Source organism: Salvelinus fontinalis, chromosome 11 (genome assembly GCF_029448725.1).
Source record: "Salvelinus fontinalis isolate EN_2023a chromosome 11, ASM2944872v1, whole genome shotgun sequence".
NCBI classification, from domain to species: domain Eukaryota; kingdom Metazoa; phylum Chordata; class Actinopteri; order Salmoniformes; family Salmonidae; genus Salvelinus; species Salvelinus fontinalis.
In genome coordinates this window covers 36,115,451-36,131,493 of record NC_074675.1, presented here as the reverse complement: position 1 = coordinate 36,131,493, position 16,043 = coordinate 36,115,451, and the positions used below count along the sequence as shown (strand labels likewise).

At 44.3% G+C, this 16,043-nt stretch overlaps 1 protein-coding gene across 2 annotated transcripts in view; it reads right to left on the bottom strand.

Moving 5' to 3' along the window:
• Positions 1–16,043, bottom strand: part of LOC129865642 (1-phosphatidylinositol 4,5-bisphosphate phosphodiesterase beta-3-like) — a 113,799-nt gene that overhangs the window by 25,150 nt on the left and 72,606 nt on the right. For both annotated transcript variants that reach the window (XM_055938574.1, XM_055938575.1), the window contains 12 exons: positions 11,920–12,069; positions 10,896–10,975; positions 10,756–10,809; positions 10,188–10,260; positions 8,832–8,932; positions 8,464–8,630; positions 8,051–8,197; positions 7,385–7,542; positions 5,796–5,878; positions 5,576–5,660; positions 4,593–4,749; positions 102–200 (listed from right to left, as the gene is read on the bottom strand). In XM_055938574.1, the coding sequence (XP_055794549.1) occupies positions 102–200; positions 4,593–4,749; positions 5,576–5,660; positions 5,796–5,878; positions 7,385–7,542; positions 8,051–8,197; positions 8,464–8,630; positions 8,832–8,932; positions 10,188–10,260; positions 10,756–10,809; positions 10,896–10,975; positions 11,920–12,069 (1,354 nt within the window). The remainder of the gene's footprint in view (positions 1–101; positions 201–4,592; positions 4,750–5,575; positions 5,661–5,795; positions 5,879–7,384; positions 7,543–8,050; positions 8,198–8,463; positions 8,631–8,831; positions 8,933–10,187; positions 10,261–10,755; positions 10,810–10,895; positions 10,976–11,919; positions 12,070–16,043) is intronic.

The window sequence follows — 16,043 nt, the reverse complement described above, 5'->3', positions numbered from 1 at the left end:
ATCTTTCATCTATCCAGCCACCCATTCATCCATCCTTCTCTTCCCTTCCTCTCTCCATCCCTCCCTCCCCAGCATGTTCTTCATTCAAGATGTGAACTGACCAATTGACTTCCGAGGATTTCCGTCTTTGACCAGACTCTCTGCCAGCTTCTCTTCCCCATTGGACAGCAGTCCCCCCTCGCTGTCACTGAATGGGCAGTCTACACACACACACACACACACACACACACACACACACACACACACACACACACACACACACACACACACACACACACACACACACACACACACACACACACACACACACACACACACTTTAATAATTTAGCAGACATTTACTGCATTCATCTTAAGATAGCTACGTGGGACAACCACATATCACAGGCATAGAAAGTACATTTTTCCTCAAATAAGTAGCTATCATTATAGTCTGAGCTAGAAAAGGGGGGGGGATCAAGTACAAGTGCGGTGAGGAGGATTATTTAAGATACTGTTTTCAGAAGAAGGACAGGGACTCTGCTGTCCTAGCTTCAGGGGGAAGCTGGTTCCAGGATAGGGAAGAGCTTGGACTGGGCTGAGCGGGAGCGCTGCCCTTCCGTAAGGGTGGGAGGGCCAAGAGACCTGAGGTGGCAGAACGGAGTGCTCGGGTTGGGGTGTAGGGTTTGAATAAAGCCTGAAGGTAGGGAGGGGCAGTTCCTCTTGTTGTTCCGTAGGTAAGCACCATGGTTTTGTAGATGTGAGTTTTGACTGGAAGCCAGTGGAGTGTGCAGAGGAACGGGGAACTTGGGAAAGTTGAAAACCAGGCGGGGCTGCAGTGTTCTGGATAGGTTGCAGGGGTTTGATCACACAAGCGGGGTGTCCAGCCAACAATGAGTAGCAGTACTCCAGATGGGAGAGGACAAGTGCCTGGATTAGGACCCGAACCACTTCCTGTGTGAGGTAGGGTCGTACTTTACGGATGTTGTAGAGTATGAACCTGCAGGAGCAAGTCACTGCTTTGATGTTTACAGAGAACGACAGGGTGTTGTCCAGGGTCACGCCAAGGTTCTTTGCACTCCAGGAGGGCGACACTGTGGAGTTGTCAACTGGCCTTTCCCGGGAGAAAGAACAACGCCGTCTTGTCGAGGTTGAGCTTGAGGTGGTGGGCCGACATCCAAGTTGAGATACCTGCCAGCCACGCAGATATGCATGTCACCACCTGAGTGTCAGAAGGGGGGAAGGAGAAAAGTAGTTGAGTGTCATCCGCATAGCAATGGTAGGTGAGACCATGTGTGGATATGACGGAGCTGAGTGACTTGGTTTATAGAGAGACGAGGGCCTAGAACTAAGCCCTGGGGGACACCAGTAGTGAGAGTACGTGGTGCAGACACAGATCCTCTCCACGTCACCTGGTAGGAGAGGCCTGCCAGGTGGGATGCAATCCAAGAGTGTGCAGAGCCTGACACGAACAGCCCTAAGAGGATAGAGAAGAGGATCTGATGGTTCACGTTGTCGAAGGCAGCGGATAGATCTAGGAAGATAAGAACAGAGGAGAGATAGTCAGCTTTGGCAGTGTGGAGAGCCTTCATGACACAGAGATGAGCAGTCTCGGTTGAGTCTTGAAGCCTGACTGGTTAGGTTCAAGAAGATCGTTCCGAGAGAGATAACGAAAAAGTTAATCAGAGAAGGGATATAGGTCTGTAGTTTTTGACATCAGATGAGTGTCGGTTTCTTGAGGAGGGGAGCGACTCAGGCCATTTTGAAGTTAGAACCATCCCTGACCACTGAGTTGATGAAGGAGGTGAGGAATGGGAGAAGGTCTCCAGAGATGGTCTGGAGAAGGCAGGCGGGGATGGGGCCGAGCGGACAGGTTGTCGGGCGGCAATACCTCACTAGTCGCAGGATTTCATCTGGAGAGAGAGGGGAGAAAGAGGTCAAGGCGTAGGGTAGTTCTGTGTGAGTGACACCAGTGGACTCAACAGGCTGAGTGAATGAGTAGTGGATGCCGTCAACCTTTTTTTCAGTGGTTGACAAAGTCGTCCGCAGAGAGAGAGGAGGTGGGGGGAGGGGGTGGAGGATTAAGGACGGAGGAGAAGGTGGAAAAGAGTTTCCTAGGGTTAGAGGCAGACGCTTGAAATTTAGAGTGGTAGAAAGTGGCTTTAGCAGCAGATACAGAGGAAGAGAAGCTAGAAAGGAAGGAATGAAAGAATGATAGGATGATACAGTAGGTCCTCCATAAGTGCACACACACTCACACACTTGCCATTATGCTATATAGAACAGGAAAAGTAACATAGCACACCTTAAAAACACAGTAGCTTTGGCAGTATGTGTGAGTGTGTCTAATCAAATTTAAATTGTATTTGTCACATGTGCCGAATACAACAGGAGTAGACAACCATGAAATGCTAGCTTACGAGCCCTTCCCAATGACGCAGAGTTCAAAAATAATAATCAAAAGAAAAGTCAGAATAAAATACACAAGAATAGAGCTATATACAGGGAGTACCAGTACCAGAGCAAAGTAGTCAAGGTAGATACAGTGAGCTCCAAAAGTATTGGGACAGTGACATATTTTGTTATTGTTTTGGCTCTGTACTCCAGCACTTTCGATTCCCAATTATACAATGACTATGAGGTTGAAGTGCAGAACGTCAGCATTAATTTGCGGGTATCTTCATCCATATCGTGTGGACCATTTATAAATTACAGCACTTTTTGTACATAGTCCCCCAATTTTAGGGGACCAAAAGTATTGGGACAAATTCACTGATATGTGTATTAAAGTAGTCAAAACTTTAGTATTTGGTCCGATATTCCTTGCACGTAATGACTACATCAAGCTTGTGACTCTACAAACTTGGTGGATGCATTTGCCTTTTGTTTTGGTTGTGCTTGGTAATGAATGGTCAATAATGTATTGTATCATTTTGGATTTTTTTTAAATTGTAAATAAGAATATATAATATAAAGAATATATAATATAACTTTCTTAATCATCACTATTCATGATTCATTCAGGACTATCCGTAATCATGGAAATATCCATATTAATGTATAAGTGTTTAGAAACATATTCTATTCTTATTTACAATAAAAGTGACTCCAAAATGATACAATACATGATTTACCATTAATTTCTATTGTGCACAAAATAATCTTAAACACAACCAAAACAAACAACAAATGCATCCAACAAGTTTGTTTGAGTATAGTACGCAATAAACTATAAAAATAAAGAGAGTTGCACAATACATATATAAACTCCCAGTAATTTATTGGGTAAATCACCAACGTTTCAGCATCACTGTGCCTTCTTCAGGGTAATGTCATGAATACATGAACCAGGGTATGTAGACAAACAGTGCAATTAGTGTAACCAATGACAATTGTCAGGTTTTGGCCAGGACTGTTCTGGTTTTTGTCACTAGATGTCCCCATTGCACCTTTTTTGAACCTTTTGTTTTTTTCTTGCTCTATTATTGTTTGCACCCGTGTGTCGTTCCCTTGTTTGTATTTAAACCCTGTGTGTTCCTCAGTTCTTTGCTCAGTGTTTGTATGTTAGCACCCAGCCCCAGCCCAAGCCTTTTTGTGTGAAACTTTTATTTCTCTTATTGGATTTTCCAGAGGTTCTCTGGTTTAGTTCTTGAGTATTTTTGAGTAGTCTTTTGAGGTTTGTTTTTCCCTGCTGTTTTTACCACTTTGTGGAGTTTCTTTGTATTTTGGAGGATATCCATTTTGTGCCTCTTGGCTTTATTTTGGACGTGGTGGATTTATATTCTTTGCCTGAAGATCTTGTCCTTTTATTAAATCATTATCTCTAGTACTGCTGAGTCTGCCTTATCTTCTGGGTTCTGCCAACTATTAGTGACTGTTTCTCTCACCGGGTCCTGACAACAATAGTGAGGGATGTGTTATAATGATTAAGTTAATTATGGGTAAGCATGGTGGTGGCAGCGTCATGCTGTGGGGATGTTTTTCCGCGGCATGGACTGGGAGACTAGTCAGGATAGAGGAAAAGATTAACAGAGCAAAGTACAGAGATATCCTTGATGAAAACCTGCTTCAGAGCGCTCAGGACCGCAGACTGGGGCGAAGTTTCCCCTTTCAATGGGACAACAACCCTAAGCACACAGCCAAGATAACGAAGGAGTGGCTTCTGGACAAGTCTCTGAATGTCCTTGAGTGGCCCAGCCAGAGTGGCCCAGCCGGACTTGAACCCGATTGAACATCTCTGGAGATACCTGAAAATAGCCATGCAGCGACGCTCCCCATCCAACCTGAAAGAGCTTGAGTGGATCTGCAGAGAAAAATTGGAGAAACTCCCCAAATACAGGTGTGCCAAACGTGTAGCTTCATACCCAAGAAGACTTGAGGCTGTAATCGCTTCAACAAAGTACTGAGTAAAGGGTCTGAATACTTGTGTAAATGTGGTATTTCCGTTTTTTTTAAATATACATTTGCAAATACGTCTAAAAACCTGTTTTTGCTTTTTCATTATGGGGTATTGTGTGTAGATTGGTGAGAAAGAAAAATGATGTAATACATTTTAGAATAAGGCTGCAACATTTTTAAAAAGTCAAGGGGTCTGAATACTATATTGTATATACCGTTAACAGGTGAAGCCTGCTCCAGAGCGTCTATTTCTCCTGTCCTCCTCCTCATGTTGCCCCCGCTGGACGCTCGGTGGTGGTGCTTCTTCTTGTTCTTTATCAGAATCTTACCCAGCAGCTCCTGGGGTGAGGGTAAGGGCTGAACAGGGATCAGCTATAGGAATGGAGAGATAATATAATACATTAGTAAAACAGTTTAAGGCCTAGAACCAGCTCCTAAAGCAGGGATCATCAACTAGATTCAGCCGAGGGCCAATTTTATCTTGAGTGGCTGGTCGTGGGGGCCAGAACATAATTCCAAATAATTAGTTGACTGCAAATTACCCACAAAAATAATATATAATATTTGACAAAAAAATTATCATTTCAAACCTTGCTTACATTTGTATACGATCACATGTCTCTCTACTTTGGGTGGGAATACCTGGGAATATATATTTTTTAAAGTATCACTTGAAACCGTCCTAAAGGATAATGAAACAAAAAACATTCCTTACCCCAGGACACTTCATCAGAGCCTCACATAATTATGTTTATTACGTAGAGGCTCTTATTGTCCCATTATGCCGAAACATAAGCCTTTTTGTATGTCCCGTGAATAAACGTAGCAGTTCTATGAGTACAGAGTGCTCTTTTTTCTTCCTTTTTCTTTATTCTTTGAAGTATTCTTGGGTAAGGAATATTTAAAAAAAAAAATTCAAGTACCTCAGTCGAGCACCTGATTCCCCTTTTGTGTTTAAGCTGGGCTGAAGCGCGTTTGGGTACACTTTATTTTACACCATAATGAATGTTGGTCATGTGCAGCAGGTGGCAGTCCTATCACCTCTGACCACAGAACATCTGCTGTCATTTTCTGTTTCATTCCACCCAGCAGGTGCTCTACCGAACAAGGTCGACGTCTGTTATGGTGTGTCCCGCCCTTAAGAATCACCCCAACCCCTAACCCTAACCCTTGACCTCTAACCCCTAGCCAGTCCTACCGGGTATTTCTCTAGAGGGTCGATGAGGAGGGCGTCGCCAAAAATAGTCCTACAATATTCTGCCATCTTGGCCTGCTGCTTCGCCCTGGGAGAGGGATGGTACGGGGGGGGGGGCGAGATAGAGAGAAAGAGAAAAAAAATGATGGAATAAGAGAGAGATACTTTTTGTTTTTCCTTCAATGAGCCATTCTCCTTATCACTACCCAGAATGATCACTCACGAGTCAACATGGTTTTCAAAGGAGAGGATTACGGGATAGGGAGAGGTCTTAAACGCACTTTCTGCTATTGCTTCAATCACCTCCTATAGGAGAGAGACAGAGAAGAGACAGAGAGAGAGTGTGAGAGAGAGAGAGGTCAAAAATATAATTCCATTTCAGACACATCCAATAATATGTGTGATTAAGAACATTAAAGGGTATCTCCGTGGTCATGGTGAAGCCTTGTGTGATGCATACTGAACAGAAATATATAACACTTTCAAAAATGTTACTGAATTACAGTTCATATAAGGAAACCAGTCAATTGAAATAAATTAATTAGGCCCTAATCTATGGAGTTCATATGACTGGGAACACAGATATGTATCTGTTGGTCACAGATACCTTTAAAAAAAGGTAGGGGCGTGGATCAGTGTCCGGTGTGACCATTTGCTTCATGACGCGCTACACATTTCCTTCGCATAGAGTTGATCAGGCTGATGATTGTGGCCTGTGGAATGCTGTCCTCTTCAATGGCTGTGTGAAGTTGCTGGAGATGTAACCTTTATTTAACTAGGCAAGTCAGTTAAGAACAAATTCTTATTTACAATGATGGCCTACCCCGGCCAAACCCAGAGGGAACTGAAACACAGTTCGTACAGGTCGGTCCAGAGGATCCCAAACATGCTCAATAGGTGACATGTCTGGGGAGTTTCCAGGCCATGGTAGAACTGAGACATTTTCAGCTTCCAGGACTTGTGTACAGTACTTTGCGATATGGGGCCGTGCCTTATCATCCTGAAACATGAGGTGATGGCGGCAGATGAATGGGCCTCAGGATCTCGCCACGGTATCTCTGTGCATTCAAATATTTATCGATAAAATGCAATTGTGTACGTTGTCTGAAGCTTATGCCTGCCTGTACCATAACCCCACCGCCACCATCTGGCACTCTGTTCACAACATTGACATCAGCAAACCACACACACACACTGCAGTTGTGAGGACGGTTGGACGTACTGCCAAATTCTCTGGAGGCAGCTTATGGTAGAGAAATGAACATCCAATTCTCTGGCAACAGCTCCGTTGGACATTCCTGCAGTCAGCATGACAATTGCACGCTCCTTCAAAACTTGAGACATCTGTGGCATTGTGTTGTGTGACAAAAACTGCACATTTTAGAGTGGCCTTTTATTGTCCCCAGCACAAGGTGCACCTGTGTAATGATCATGCTGTTAAATCAGATTCTTGATATGCCACACCTGCCAGGTTGGTGGATTATCTTGGCAAAGGAGAAATGCTCACTAACAGGGATGTAAACAAATGTGTGCACAACATTTGAGAGAAATAACCTTTTTTTGTGCATATGGAACATTTCAGAGATCTTTTATTTCAGCTTACGAAACACTTTACAAACACTTTGCAGCTTATAAACGCACTTTACATGTTGCGTTTATATTTTTGTTCAGTGAAGAAGTAAACACACATACTGAACCCCCCCACCACACACACACACACACACACACACACACACACACACACACACACACACACACACACACACACACACACACACACACACACACACACACACACACACACACACACACCTTGAAGGGTATCTCAGTGGTCATGGTAAAGCCGTGCGTGATGTAAGGTTCTTCATCCTGGGGCCGTCCTTTCCAACAGTCCAGCTCTATACAGCGACAGCCGGTCAGCAACACCTGGCGATACATCTCCACCGATGACAGACCGGTCAACTGACCAACTGTGCGGTGGGGGGGGGGGGGGGGGGGGGGTAGATGAGGTAAGAATGAGTGAGATGAGTATGCGAGTGTATCATTGTGTGTGTGTGTGTGGCATGTGTATCCATGTGCAGTGTGTATGCGTGTGTGTGTGGGTGAGAGGATACCTATTCAGTTGCACAACTGAATGTGTTCAACTAAATGTGTCTTCCACATTTAACCCCTCTGAATCAGAGAGGTGCGGGGGGCTATCTGAATCGACGTCCATGTCATTGGCGCCTGGGGAGCAGTTGTTCTTGTGGATTAACTGCCTTGCTCAAGGGCAGAACGGTTGATTTCTTCCATTTTGCCGGCACAGGGATTCAAACCAGCGACATTTCAGTTACTGGCCCAACGCTCTTAACCGCTAGGCTACCTGTGTGTGTGTACCTGTGAGGCTTGTCAGTGTGTGTGAACTTGTGACGTGTTTGTATGCATTTGAGCGTGTGCATTTGTGTGTGTGTCCGGGTGTGTGTCTGTGTGTGTACCTACCTGTGAGGTATGTGTTGTGTGAAGAGTTGATAAAGTAGTGGGACAGGGGCTGGTTCATATCATCTATGATATCTAGTCTCTCTGGTGGGACGATGGTATTCTCCTCTCCTCCAAGATATTTACTGAACCCCATCAGACTGATCTGGTCTGGAGGGAGAGGGAGAGAGGGAGAGAGGGAGAGAGGGAGAGAGGGAGAGAGGGAGAGAGGGAGAGAGAGAGAGAGAGAGAGAGAGAGAGAGAGAGAGAGAGAGAGAGAGAAAGGGAAGGAGGGAGAGAAAGGAGGGAAGAGAGAAAGAGGGAGAGAGAGAAAGTGGGAAGAGAAGTGAGTGATCAAAAATAAACACATACAGGTGTCTGTGCAAACACATATACACACAACAACCACAAACACAGTCTCTCTCTGCCCCCATTACCTCTCTCCAGCTGGCTAGCGTTGCTCTCGTATTTCTCCATCAGCTGTCTGATCTGCTCTCTCTTCAGAGGAGGATAGAGGACCTCGTTGAGACGAGAGTCTCTCTGACGACGGTTTATAAAGTCTGTCAGCTGATCCAAGGAGAGGAAAGGCTTTCCCCTAGAACCACTGAGGGGAGGGGGGGGGGGGGGGTTCAAGAGAAAATAGTGTTGAGATTTGAATCTGGTGCAGCCTAGCATCACAACATTCTATTACGATGGCATCGTAACATGTTATATGTGTATGTGTATGCTTGTTTGTTTGTTTGTGTGTGTGTGTGTGTGTGTGTATGTGCGCACGTTCATGCATTCGTGTGTGTGAGTGACTCACAGCTCGACAAAGATGCGTTCTATCTCTGGTCGTAGACAGAGACTGTGTAGAAAGCTCTGGAACATTTCCCATGTAAAATCATCTGGCTTAATGCCCTCCACCTACAGCGAGGTGGCGAGGGATGAAGGGAGGCGGAGAGAGGGAGGCAGGGAGAAAGAGTGAGAGAAGAGATCAAGTGTCAGTTGAAAGGCTTCTACACATCTATCAAACTACAGCAAACTAACTATTGATCTGTTGGGTTGTTTTCCCCGCAACACCAACTGGTGGAACTATGAACAACTATGTCCAGCTACACATCATCAAGATTCTCTCAGCAACTGTCCGTAGATGGTTGGGTTTAGTTTAATAGATGTGTAAAAGCCGTGACAGTCAGTTTAACAGCCCTTCTGTTATTGTATCAGCAGGGGGCAGAATGGGACAATAATAACATAAGGTCCTGGTATGACCAGCTACATACAACAGTTACCAGGGCAGCACACTATGTTGCCAAGGCACTGATATGTGTGTGTGTGTGTGTGTGTGTGTGTGTGTGTGTGTGTGTGTGTGTGTGTGTGTGTGTGTGTGTGTGTGTGTGTGTGTGTGTGTGTGTGTGTGTGTGTGTGTGTGTGTGTGTGTGTGTGTGTGTGTGTGTGTGTGTGTGTGTGTGTGTGTGTGTGTGTGTGTGTGTGTGTATTCATAGGGAGAAATGGTCTGCGACTAAAGCTTCCCGCATGCTATTTTACACCCAACTATGATGTTTGGTGCAGTATTCCTCAAGTGAAAAATTGTGCATGAAAACGAGTCATCTATCGTTCAATGACAACAAGCACTTCATTGAAGAATCCCTACTGTTGACCAATGACCGACGAAGGTGCAAAGACTTGAACTTGTGTGCACGAACAGCCGAAAAAACCCTTGCCGAAAACCAAAACGTCACAAAATGTTGTAATAATACAGTATATGCACAAACTGTTCTGAACTGTTTCAGATGGGAAGCATGCGGACGCCTTAAGGGACACCACGAGATTACGGAGGAAATGGGTTTGAACTTTGACCTTTGAACCTGACTTTGCAATGCTTTCAGCAGTTCACATATGCTGATCAGCTCTAGGGGCAACTTCATCCTACACCGTATTTACTGATAGACATAAATGGAGGATTATGGACGAATTTGATAACTGATAACTGTGCCAGACAGGTTAGAGATGAGGTCATTGGTTATAGTTCAAGATATTGTTTACCCTGATCAGACCACACTATTCCAACCACATGAATAAATTAAGGATTGTGGATCAATAATACTTTTACTGATAACTATGACAGAGAGGTGATTATAGATTGATAGTTAATTCATTGATTGAGTGATTGATAGATTACCCTGTTGGGGACCAAACCACACTGCTCCAGCGCTGTCTCCACTCGCTTCTTATCTGAAAACATCTTAAGAATACTGAGCGAGAAAGAGTGAGGGAGGGAAAGAGGGAGAGGGGGAGGGAGGGAGACAGAGGGAGGCAGGGAGACAGAGGGAGGAAGACGAGGAGGGGAGGGTAGAGAGAGCGAGAGACTTGTTCAGCATTGCTGATTTGGCAACACAAAAAAAGATTGTCACGCCAATAAAGCATTTCAACTGAATTGAAATGGAGAGAGATGGAGGGGGAGAGGATGTGTGATCGTTAGAATCTATCTTACTAAATTGGATGTAATAATTAAGTTCACCTAAGCACGTTGCATTTAGTTTGGAAACAAACTGTTACATTGGCTGGATTTCAGTTACATTAAAATTAGTTGAGAGTGATAGAGAGCCAGAAGGAGAGAAAAAGAGAGAGAAGGTAGAGAACAACAGAGGGAGAAGGTGAAACTGAGAAAAGAGGTAGAAAGGAGAAGTGGAAAGTCATGTCTGATAACTATGTCAGGAATGGCAGAAGTGTGTATGTGTGTGTCTCACTTCTTCACTGGAATCTTTCCATCCTGATTCACCTGCAACTTTAACTTGGTGTACCTGAGAAAAAGAGAGAGAGAGAGTATCAAAAAACATGCTATTTCAGTATGAATAAGATGCACACCACACACACACACACAACTTACGCTTTGAGGAGGAATGTGTTGCGAGATGCATTCTGAGACAGAATGTTTGTGGCCAGCTTAAACAGCTCTTCTGTCCACACCTGAACATACACACACACATTGAACAATTATTATCAAGAACAGTGATACACACACAAACACATACACGATCAGCACTTACAATCATAACTGTAATACCACCCACAGTTACATAAACACAAACAACAGACTCAATATCACAAAGAACACAATCAGTGCAGGGACTGAGAGACACAGGACATGTCCCAAATGGCACCCTATTCCCTATATAGTGCACTGCTTTGACTAAGGCCCATAGGGCTCTGGTGAAAAGTAGTGCACTATGTAGGGAATAGGGTGTCATTTGGGGGACACACAGAAGGGGAAAACAGAGGGAGTGGAGGGGGAAGGAAGGAGGGAGGGATGAGAGAGATGAATGCAAACATAAAAGAGATGGAGTGAAAGAGAGAAAGGAGGAGGGAACAAACAACAGGAACAGGTGAGCAGCTCAGTGTTAGAGGGTGAGAGGAGAGAGAGAGAGAGAAACAGAAAAAACATAAGCAGAGAGAGAAGAGAGTGATAGATGGAGATTATATTGTTTATTTGTTAAGTCAAGGAAGGAGGAAAGATGGAATGAAGATACAAAGGTAACGATAGGCAAGTGAGAGAGGGATTTGAGAGATGAGTAGAGGTGTTTCCATTGTAAGTCAAGGAAGGAAGGGAGAGAGAGTGAAGGGGACAGAGGTAGCGATAGGTGAGAGGAGAGAAGAGGAGTGAGAGGAGGGATGGATGATAGGAGAGGATAAAATAACCATAAAGGGGTGAGAGGGATGAGACGAGAGGTCTTTCCATGGTAATCCAAGGAAGGAGGGAAGAGGGAGAAAAGGGGGAGAGGGAACAAGAAAGGAGTGATAGAGGGATGATAGGAGAGACGATAGTGATAGAGGGATGAGAGAAGATAGTGATAGAGGGATGAGAGTAGTGATGGATGAGAGGGGAGGAGAGAGAAAGGTATTTCCATGGTAACCTTGGCAGTGTCTTCCTGCATGGCCTGGAAGTTGAGGAAGGATACGTTGACCAGGTCATTGCCGTGGACAACCGTTACCAGCTTCCCCTCCACGGCAACACCCCCTTCGCCTGGTTTACCGAACCCCAAAACCTCTCTGACACGTGGGTCCTACCAGAGACAATACACAACACTATAACTACACGCTAAAAACATGTAACAACACATTATAAACATGTTAATAACCGCAGCACTTCTGTTACTGAACCCAGTGCACCTCTTAATACCGGGTCCTATGGGAGAGAACGTACAACATGTTAGTAAAATACAATATGCTAATAATATACTAAATACACGCTAAGAACGTACTAACTACATCATAACCACATACACATCAGTAACGCATAACTGACACACGGTCCTTCAACATACATACACAAACTAACAACATACCAACTACCATCGTCCTTCCCAGCTTTGGACATTTTTCTATACTTTACTGTTCATTCTCTACATCAACTACACTGAACAAAATGTGTTGGTCCCATGTTTAATGAGCTGAAATAAAATATCCCAGAAATGTTTCATATGCACAAAAAGCTTATTTCTCTCAAATGTTGAGCACAAATCTGTTCTCATCCCTGTTAGTGAGCACTTTGCCAAGACCTGACAGGTGTGGCATATCCAGAAGCTGACTAAACAGCATGATCATAACAGGTGCATCTTGTGCTGAGGACAATAAAAGGCCACTTTAAAAAAATATATATAATAATAATTTCACCTTTATTTAACCAGGTAGGCTAGTTGAGAACAAGTTATCATTTACAACTGCGACCTGGCCAAGAATAAAGCAAAGCAGTTCGATACATACAACACCACAGAGTTACACATGGAATAAACAAAACATACAGTCAATAATACAGGTGAAGAAAATCTATATACACTGTGTGCAAATGAGGTAAGATAAGGGAGGTAAGGCAATAAATAGGCAATGGTGGCAAAGTAATTACAATATACCAATTAGACACTGGAGTGATTGATGTACAGAAGACGAACGTGAAAGTAGAGATACTGAGGTGCAAAGGAGCAAGATAAATAAATAAATAAATACAGTATGGGGATGAGGTAGTTGGACGAGCTATTTGCAGATGGGCTATGTACAGGTGCATTGATCTGTGAGCTGCTCTGACAGCTGGTGCTTAAAGCTAGTGAGGGAGATATGAGTCTCCAGCTTCAGTGATTTTTGCAGTTCGTTCCAGTCATTGGCAGCAGAGAACTGGAAGGAAAGGTGGCCAAAGGAGGAATTGGCTTTGGGGGTGACCAGTGAAATATACCTGCTGGAGCGCGTGCTATGGGTGGGTGCTGCTATGGTGACCAGTGAGCTGAGATAAGGTGGGGCTTTACCTAGCAGAGACTTGTAGATGACCTGGAGCCAGTGGATTTGGCGACGAGTATGAAGCGAGGGCCAGCCAACGAGAGTGTACAGGTCGCAGTGGTGGGTAGTATATGGGGCTTTGGTGACAAAATGGATGGCACTGTGATAGACTGCATCCAATTTGTTGAGCAGAGTGTTGGAGGCCATTTTGTAAATGACATCGCCGAAGTCAAGGATCGGTAGGATGGTCAGTTTTACGAGGGTATGTTTGGCAGCATGAGTGAAGGATGCTTTGTTGCGAAATAGGAAGCACATTCTATATTTAATTTTGGATTGGAGATGCTTAATGTGAGTCTGGAAGGAGAGTTTACAGTCTAACCAGACACCTAGGTATTTGTAGTTGTCCACATATTCTAAGTCAGAACCGTCCAGAGTAGTGATGCTGGACGGGCGGTCAGGTGTGGGCAGCGACCGGTTGAAGAGCATGCATTTAGTTTACATTTAAGAGCAGTTGGAGGCCACGGAAGGAGAGTTGTATGGCATTGAAGCTCGTCTGTAGGTTAGTTAACACAGTGTCCAAAGAAGGGCCAGAAGTATACAGAACGGTGTCGTCTGCGTAGAGGTGGATCAGAGAATCACCAGCAGCAAGAGCGACATCATTGATGTATACAGAGAAGAGAGTCGGCCCAAGAATTGAACCCTGTGGCACCCCCATAGAGACTGCCAGAGGTTCGGACAACAGGCGCTCCAATTTTACACACTGAACTCTATCAGAGAAGTAGTTGGTGAACCAGGCGAGGCAATCATTTGAGAAATCAAGGCTGTTTTGTCTGCCGATAAGAATGTGGAGATTGACAGAGTCGAAAGCCTTGGCCAGGTTGATGAAGATGGCTGCACAGTAATGTCTCTTATCGATGGTGGTTATGATATCGTTTAGAACCTTGAACGTGGCTGAGGTGCACCCATGACCAGCTCTGAAACCAGATTGCATAGCGGAGAAGGTACGGTGGGATTCGAAATGGTCAGTAGTCTGTTTATTAACTTGGCTTTTGAAGAACTTAGAAAGACAGGGTAGGATAGATATAGGTCTGTAGCAGTTTGGGTCTAGAGTGTCTCCCCTTTGAAGAGGATGATCGCAGCAGCTTTCCAATCTTTGGGAATCTGAAACGATACGAAAGAGAGGTTGAACAGGCTAGTAATAGGGGTTGCAACAATTTCGGCAGATATTTTTACAAAGAGAGGGTCCAGATTGTCTAGCCCGGCTGATTTGTAGGTGTCCAGATTTTGCAGCTCTTTCAGAACATCAGCTATCTGGATTTGGGTGAAGGCGAAATGGTGGGGGCTTGGGCGAGTTGCTGTGGGGGGTGCAAGGCAGTTGACCCGGGGTAGGGGTAGCCAGGTGGAAAGCATGGCCAGCCGTAGAAAAATGCTTGTTGAAATTCTCAATTAAAGCAGATTTATTGGTGGTGAAGGTGTTTCCTAGCCTCAACTGGGAGGAGGTGCTCTTATTCTCCATGGAATTTACAGTATCCCAGAACTTTTTTGAGTTTGTGCTACAGGATGCAAATTTCTGTTTGAAAAGGGTAGCCTTCGCTTTCCTAACTGCCTGTGTATATTGGTTCCTAACGTCCCTGAAAAGTTGCATATCATGGGTGCTGTTCGATGCTAATGCAGTACGCCACAGGGTGTTTTTGTACTGGTCAAGGGCAGACAGGTCTGGAGTGAACCAAGGGCTACATCTGTTCCTGGTTCTACATTTTTTGACTGGAGCATGCTTATTTAAGATGGTGAGGAAGGCACTTTTAAAGAATAACCAAATGTGCAGTTTTGTCACACAACACAATGCCAGAGATGTCTCAAGTTTTGAGGGAGCGTGCAATTGGCATGCTGACTGAAGGAATGTCCACGAGAGCTGTTGCCAGATAATTGCATATTCATTTCTCTTCCATAAGCTGCCTCCAACTTCATTTATAGAGAATTTGGCAGTAACCACGCCAGCCCAGGACCTCCACATCTGGCTTCTTCAACTGTGGGATCGTCTGGGGGGGTGGGGGGGGGGGTGCTGAGGAGTATTCCTGTAATAAAGCTCTTTAGTCAGGAAAAACACATTCTGATTGGCTGGGCCTGGATGCCAAGTTGGTGGGCCTATGCCCTCCAAGGCCCACCCATGGAGGCACACCTGCCTAGTCATGTGAAATCCATAGATTAGGGTCTAATGAATTTATTTCAATCGACTGATTTCCTTAGATGAAATCTAATTCAGTAAAGTCTTTTTTGAGCGGATGGTCAGGGGGCCGGAACATAAATACAAATAATTTGTAGATTGCAAACTGACAGCAAGAAGCCAAAACATACATAATATTTGACTAAAACATAGTCATTTCAAACCTTCCTTACATTTGTATAAGATCACGTGTCTCTCATTTCCAGAAAACTTGGGGGGCCAAATATTTCGCCCGCAGTCCACCAGTTGGGTAGTCCTGTTCTATAAGATCTTGTCATTCTGTTCTTCTGTTAATAGTATAAACGTTATACTGTATGCAGGGATGCAACTTTGGTTTTAGAAGTGGGGGGATAATATACAGTCGAAGTCGGAAGTTTACATACACCTTAGCCAAATACATTTAAACTCAGTTTTTCACAATTCCTGACATGTAATCCTAGTAAAAATTCCCTGTTTTAGGTCAGTTAGGATCACCACTGTAATTTAAGAATGTCAAATGTCAGAATAATAGTAGAGAGAATGATTTATTACAGCTTTTGTTTATTT